We start from the raw sequence: 8,030 nt of genomic DNA on the forward strand, positions 1-8,030 counted from the left end.
TCACTATTCCACAAAGACAAGGTGGCAGATAGGTAGCTTGGCAATTTTGTATTATCTTTAATTGGCAACCCAGAGTGCCAGTTGTAAAGACCTATTCAAATTATACAATCAGTGGGGTACTAAAATTAAAACAAAATTGCACTCATAAAAGTGAATTTTCTATATAAATAAAAGGTCGTATAGAAAAGAGAGCAAAATAGAAGTCCACGTGTTAAAGTGTCTCAAGGTTAAGTTGTTCTCGTAAACAGGGTGTCTTTTAACCATAACGTATAGAAAAAGATAAAGGCTTTCACACGGTTTTCTCGAGTTCAACTTCATGGATTTTAAATCAAACCAGGATTTGTGTCCATTGTTATTTTTTTTTTAAACTATATATCCTTAGCATAAAGAAGTGTCAAGACTTAGTTATAAGGTCCCAAATGTAAATTTATTTCAACTCTTTTCATTATTATTTATGAACAATAGGTATTGCGAAATTGATACAATATTTATATCAACGTAATTAAATCTTAATTAATTAAAGTTTCAAACCCGATTTAAAATTAAAGAAAAAAGTTTGATGGTGTCAAAAAAAAAAATAAACTAATTTTGAAGGCCAACAACAATCTCAAATAGAAATACTACATAGCTTTCATTTTAATTTGCTCTATAGATCAAAGTATTAAGTGATTAAAAATAAAATAACGTTATTTTTTAAGAAATTTTATCAGATTTGTGAATAATTTGATTTTTTGTTTTTATTTACCCTGAAAAAATTAAAAATCATTTTTTAACAATTATTACCTTTTTGTTTTTCTAAAATCATCTTCATGCTTTTTAAGTAATGAATATAATTAATAAAATAAAAAAAATAAAAATAATAAAAAAAAAAATTTTTGTTAACAACTGTTCATTTTCGATGAGTTTCAATAATAACTTTGCGTACCCAAGAAACAAAAGAAAGTGTAAAAAAATGAAGAAAGAAAAAATTGAATCAAATTTAGTGCGATATCTGGGTTCTACTTTCCTCAAAGAATATAATTATGTAGTATTTTATTTAGCTTATAATCGAAAAACTTCAATTGTTTTGACCAATTTGTATAGATTGATTGATATAGATAAAAATGTAATAAAATAAACAACATCAATATGGGCTACTGTGGTGTATAAGTAATATTTTTTATTTTTATTTTCAATTCTTCTTTTTGAATCATTTTCCAATTTCTTTAAAGTTTTTTTTTATTCTTTATAGAAAATTTAAATAAAATTTGGGTCACACAAATTTGTGCTGTGCAAGCGACTTAAATTTGTATCTAATTTTTTTGTACCCATATTTAATTTCGGTAAATTTAAATTTAAACACAAATACAAATAAACATACAATTTGTTTACTGTAGAACTCAAAACCACTAGTTTGAGTCTAATATAGTACGCAACTTGATTCTCTTAACTACATTATTGGAAAAAATTGAAAATTTTTTCCAATAATAAAAAATTTTTTTTTGTTTAAATAATTTTTTTGTAGAAAAAAAAAAAAAAAAAATAAGTATTTCTTTTAAAGAATAAACCCATTTTTAGATTTTTACAATGCGCAAAAAGTATTAAAATAATTTATTAAAAACAAAAAAGTGAAAAATCACCCAAAATAATATTTTTTTGATATAACAACCTATAATAAGTTTTATACCACCTGAAAGCTTATTGCTTCAGCTCAAAATATATAGGGTGTCCCACAGTCACCGCCCCAAATGAAAACCATGGATTCCTGAGGTAATTTTAAGTCGAAAAACTTAAGAGGTAATTTTCTCTTTTTCGTCCCGTTTTAGAGTGTTATAACGCTTTTTATGATTTTTGCTCTCTTGTCCTTTAACTGGCCTGATCTCTGCCAAACTACGTTTGATTTGAATGATTTTTTTACAACCAATCAAGAATTTTTTACAGTTTAAGTTTGTTTCAAATTTTTTTTTTCTGCGGACTACTGTTTCTCCACAATTTTGAATCAAACACAGTTTTCTTCGTTTTTTAAGTTGTTTTTTACACTTTCATATCATTTAAGTGAAAAAAACACGTTGATGAGTGTTAAGTTGATAAGTATTAAGCACTCAGTTCGTTTATTTTTTTTTTTAATTACTTTCAGTAGCCTTTTTTATGAAATAAAACTTATGTTTTTTATGAAAATAAACTGGGCTTTAATAAAAAGCACAAAAAATTAATACTCATTAACGTGTTTTTTTGACTTAAATGATATGAAAGTGTAAAAAACAACTTAAAAAACGAAGAAAATTGTGTTTGATTCAAAATTGTGGAGAAACGGTAGTCCGCAGAAAAAAAGTTTTGAAACAAACTTAAACTGTAATTAATTCTTGATTGGTTGTAAAAAAAATCTTTCAAATCAAACGTAGTTTGGCAGAGATAAGGCCAGTTAAAGGACAAGAGAGCAAAAATCATAAAAACCGTGGTAACTCGAAAACGGGACGAAAACGAGAAAATTACCTCTTAAGTTTTTCGACTTAAAATGACCTCAGGAATCCATGGTTTTCATTTGGGGCGGTGACTGTGGGACACCCTGTATATAGACCATGTCTATTAGACATCTACAAAAAGAGCTAGAATTTTTTGAACTCGATCAATTTTCATCAAGAAGGGTAAAAAAACATATAATTTTATCTTCTCACGCTATTGAATCGATTTTTTTTTAATCACACCCTATAAATATATATCATGTGAAATAATGAGCTATTTCACCTTTCATTTGACGTTTCAATCTTATTTCTGTGACGCCTAGAAAAAGAGTTAGAATTTTTTAAAGCCAACCATGTCGAAACTCCAAACTGAGATTACGGTAGTTCCCACACTGGTGGCGATCAACAGATCTCCACAGGTGTTTTGAGGTATTTGGCAAGTTTTTTAATTTAACATTGTGTAGCTTGTAGTGAATGCACAGTTATGTGTGATATATCAAATGAAGGGTAATATCACCAGAATGCTCAATAACTCAATAAATCAAATGTATGTATCTCTAGATCAAAAGATATAACTTGTTGAAAAATAGAACTTTATTTTACCATTATCTCAAAATTGTGACTACAAAATTGATTGAAATTTAGCACAAATATAGTACTGTCTATTATCTATCTACAATAAAAAATAAAATACGGTTAAAAACGGCCAAAAAACTTGGGACAAAAAAACTTGTTTTTCTCGTTGTTCGGTGAAAAATCATTTTAAAGTACCAATTTTTTGTACATGTATGAGCACATAGACTACATGTTCTATAAGTTTGAGATTTTTTGAACACTTATTTGTAGTGGCTGCCATGATTCATCGATTTGTAAGACGTTATCACGTCAAAATTGTGTTTTAAGAAACTTCTAACGCAATCTGAAAAAGAGTATATTATGTAATTTTTATGGTCAATTATTTTTCTTTAAATTAAATATAATTTTGTGCCTTCGGATTGAAATTGAAAAAAGAATTTTATAAATTTAATTTTTTGGATTTTAAAATGTTTAATAGCGAAAATATTGATGATCAAAATTTTTTATTTTGTGTCTCGTCCTTAAATAACAGATAATTGATTTTTTAATATTATAATTTTAACTAAATTTATAAAAATCACAGTTTTGTTTATGAAGCCTTTTCGGTTTCGAAAACGACTATACCATAAATTTTCCAACTTTCAGTTCTTTTTACTGATATTTCAATAAAAGGCTTACATAAACCATCAATTTTGTAACTAAATATTTATTTTTTTACCTGAAATTTGTAAGTAAATATAAAATTAACTAAATTGTCTACAATTTAAACAATAAATCATCTCGTAAACATCGATAGTTTTTAAAATACAGATTTTGAAACTCTAGTCACTTTTTGAACCATAAAAAGATACATTCAAAAGGAGTCTCCACGTTTGCTCATTATACCACTTATCTTTAATTGTTCTTAAATTAAATTATTATTAACATCAAACAAACCCTTAATTTTCTTCTGCACAATTGCAGTCTACATTCTTTCGTTTTGTTCATGGTGTATGCTATGTTGTATCCATCAATCAGTGTCAAGAGATAGTGACATGCGGAAAAAAGAAGAAACACAAAACTGAAAGAACAAGGCCAACAAAAAAAAAAAAAAAAAACACATACAAACCAACAACGACACAATAAGCGCCACTATAAACCACCACACCAGGAACAAACAGTCGCACGCTAACATCCGGGCATCCCACGAAGTTGGATTGATTGCAGTTTGATTTCAGTTTAATTCAACCGTTTACCTTTGGGCGCACGGTGGTGGTGGCAGTGACAATGGTAGCAGTAGCAACAGCAGCAGCGGACGGAATCAGGATCAATTGTTCCATGCACTGGTAGTTTGACTTAGAATTAACAATCTAACTGACTGACAATAATTGATGTATGCCAGGGCTCTACTACATACACAAAGAAGTACACCAGAGCAAAAGAATGCAAGGACTCAGGGTGGCGATCAAGTATACCGGAAAGTATAGAATGAACTCATGACAACAAAGAGTCAGGATGGAATCGGGATGTGAGTTTCAAGGTGGAGTTTGTGCGAAGAATTGCAAAAGAAAAATAATGCGAAGGCAAAGGGTCGTCGCCATTTGAGCGTGTTCACACTCACAGTTGAATTCCAATATAAAAGTGTAATCGGTTAATTTAGATTGAAAGTCCAAACTGTGATTGCTCGGAGTCGTCCGTTGTGCGAAATAGAACAACGCAACTAATGGACTTATGTGGATCAGAGAGGATTTATTGAACAATGACTTTTATTGCATTGCCAATAGGAGTTGATGTGCTTTCTTAATCGCCTCCATAGTAATTTCAAAGGATTCTTTTTGTAAACACATCGTGGGTTTTAAAATGCATGATACCGAAGTAGTGGAGTCAACAGCCGCAATAGAAATCCTTCAATAAAGAAAAAGATCAGCATAATCCCAAGAATTTGCTCTTAGAAGAGTTTTTTTCAAAGGAATAATGCTTTCTTAAAGTGAGACATTTATGTTAATAAAATCTATGAGATGATACATAGTATGATTCAAAGGTATTTATTAATACTAGATCAAGTGAGACTTAAAAATCAAGACCACATAACTACTAAGAACAGAGGATGTTTTTAAAATATTATCAGAGTGACGAAAGCTTTAAAGCCATCTAGGTATTAAGTTCTAATCGTTCGTCAAAAAAGAATATCCCAACTTAATAATTAAAAACATATCAAAAATTGTGTTTTTAATATTTCAAGTTTTTTGGTCAGCTCTTTTGTTTTTTTTTTTTTTTTGGTTAAATGGGATTAAAAGTAAAATTATAATATTTTGTAAAAAAGACGACGTTAATTATAGTAAAATTCCATTTTTGGGGTTATGAGTATGCCACTGTGCATTAAAAATAATAAAAACAAAATCTATGATTTTTGTTTTGTAAAAGGGTGCCTTTTTGGGTGAAGGGAACATGAAATATTCACTCTGTCAAAAATCAATTTTAAAATCCTACTCCAATTGATGATAAATTGAACGCTTAGAGTAGACGTTATATCTACACTTTTACAGAAATTACTGTTTCCTCGAAAAAAAACACTCATTCACGTAAGTTTTTTTTATGAAACTCTTTATACCCGCTTTTTATCTCAAATGCTACGTTTTTACCACCAAATTTAATTAGGGTGGTCCATCAATTTTAAAATTTATTTTTATAAAAAAAAACACACATTTAGCCATGATATTCTCATAGAGACTTTAAATTCTTGTTTTTCAATATCAAAAAATATATAATTACTGAAATTTAATAGGGTACCATTATTATACCTAACTTTTTTTTTTAATAAACCAACATTTTCACTACACCTCAAAAAATACCCTTTCATATGAAGAAAATTTGAAGACAATAGATATTTTTAATAAATTTCGTAGGGGTAACATTTTATACCATTGAACTTATTGAACTTACCGCATATTTTTTTCTTATTTCCCAAAAGAATACCCTTTGACATAAAATATTTTTATAGACTATTTTGATTTCTGGTTTCTGTTATAAATGAAACATTTTTACCAATTTTCATTGGGGTACCATTTTTGTCCCGGTTTTTGTGGTACGTAGGTATTCTGAACTCAAGATAATTTTGTAGATTTTTTAATAGTTCTAAGAACTAACTAAACTTTTTCACCAAGTTTAAGAAATTTACAAAATTTATGTCAGATGTTATGGTACCTTTCTCAGTCATAACTCAGTTATAATTTTTAATATACCTACTAAGGACAAGGATTTAAAAAAAATGTAGCATAAACATTTTTAAGAGGTAAGGCCACTCTAGATGGTGGATTTTTATAATTTTTTAATTGACAAAAATTGTTTCAACAACTTTCAACCATTTTCTTTTAGCGATCAGTTCCCTAAATTTTTAAAGACGCCTTTCTAAAACTCCATTATGCTATATAATAGCCTCGTTCCCTTGGGCGCATTCATCTACTGCTTAGTACTTTTAGTACTTATTGCTTTGAACTACTTTTTCAATAGAGTTAAAGTTAAGTTGAAAGCAGCTTTAAGTACTAAGCAGTAAATAAAAGTGTCCAAAGGAACGAATTTAATATTCTAAATGACTATTATAAGAAACTTCAGCCAGAAAGAATGAAGACCTAAACTATTCAAGTACAAGAACGTGCAAATCAGTTAATTGTTTTTTGTTTATTTAATGTTTCCTGTCGGTTAAAACGCTCTTGGCTTATTCAAAACCACACTTATGCTAACTCCAATCACACATGATAATTATCTTAATTTATACAAAGTTTACATTTCAGCTTCAGGGTTAAAAATCTATCAATCAATATATCCAGAAACTTTACATTGAGATAGTTCAAATCTCTCTCAAAATAGTATTGACCACGACGCAACAAAACCGAAACTATTGTGGTTCATTAAATACAAACAAACACACTCAAAGTCAGCTTGTAACAAATAAAACAAACAAAAATTTATACAAATATAATGGTTTATTTTTTATTTTTTTCTATCACTAAATAGTACTTTACTTCAAAGATTAGGTATTATTTATTCATCAAACATATATGCTAATTAAATTATTCAAATTATTTTCAACCAATGGTCTTTCTATACGAATAACCAACACTATTTGGCGACGCCACTGAAGCAGAATCAGAACTCGCTGATGCTGAAACAGAGGCTGATGCTGGAGCTGAGGCAGCGACACCTCCAATAACCTTCGTTGCTGTGTAGAACGTCTGTCCAACTGCACCTACTGAGCTGGAAGATGTTGTTGGTGATGCATCATCACTTGAATCTTCGATTGTATTTGAGATTGGAGCTGATCCATAGTTGACATTGATTGTCTTTCTGTACAAGGGAATGGCGTTGTAAGTGTAACTGCTACTTCCACTGCTACTTCCACTGCCACTGCTTCCACTGCTGCTACTGCTACTTCCACTACTACCACCATAATTGATATTCACAGTTTTGTATGAGCTCTTAAGTGCAAGTAAACTGTTCAAGATGCTGCCCCAACTTTGGATTTTCGAGCTAATAGCCTGGCCAATTGCATTTAGAACTGCTGGATCTAAGAACGTTTTCAATTTGAATCATTAAAACGTTACTAAAATTTTTTTTAAGTGGGGAAAGGGTTTAGCTAACCTTTTTGAATATCCACACGAACTAATCCAAATGAGTTAATTGGTTGGTACATCGTCATCAGAACCACGAGAACAGACAGCAATACAAATTTCGACATTTTTAATTTAATTTTTATTCTAATATAATATAATGAGGCACAACTAAACCGAAACCGGACCAAGATTCAAATAAACTCTCAGTGAACGATGCTCAAAGCTTTTATAGCTTCTTCTAGGTATCTCATGAAGATGAGAAGATCTTATACAAGATAGTTTAATTTTTGTGTGTTTTAATGGCTGCTATTTAGAACCGTCTCCGGAATGAGTATTCTGAAGGTTAAATACCGCGATGAAAAGACCGAAATGGAATGGCCTATAATCACTAATTATACCCGAAAAAAAAACCTCTCACATTGAA

General features: G+C 29.7%; 1 protein-coding gene across 1 annotated transcript; it reads right to left on the reverse strand.

Annotated features, from left to right (window-relative positions):
• Positions 1 to 7,081: 7,081 nt before the first annotated feature.
• LOC129909631 (putative lysozyme-like protein) lies at positions 7,082 to 7,686 on the reverse strand. The gene is made up of 2 exons (XM_055986703.1): positions 7,635 to 7,686; positions 7,082 to 7,560 (listed from the first exon to the last, which is right to left on the reverse strand). Exons 1-2 carry the CDS (start codon positions 7,684 to 7,686, stop codon positions 7,082 to 7,084), a joined length of 531 nt encoding a protein of 176 aa, XP_055842678.1.
• Positions 7,687 to 8,030: the final 344 nt, after the last annotated feature.

Source organism: Episyrphus balteatus, chromosome 2 (assembly GCF_945859705.1).
Source record: "Episyrphus balteatus chromosome 2, idEpiBalt1.1, whole genome shotgun sequence".
Taxonomy (NCBI): domain Eukaryota; kingdom Metazoa; phylum Arthropoda; class Insecta; order Diptera; family Syrphidae; genus Episyrphus; species Episyrphus balteatus.

Excerpts from the sequence above, each read along its gene's own strand:
- LOC129909631 (XM_055986703.1), bottom strand. The coding sequence starts at position 7,686 with ATGTACCAACCAATTAACTCATTTGGATTAGTTCGTGTGGATATTCAA. Across the intron at positions 7,561-7,634 it reads TCGTGTGGATATTCAAAAAG|ATCCAGCAGTTCTAAATGCA; the intron begins GTTAGCTAAACC and ends AAACGTTCTTAG.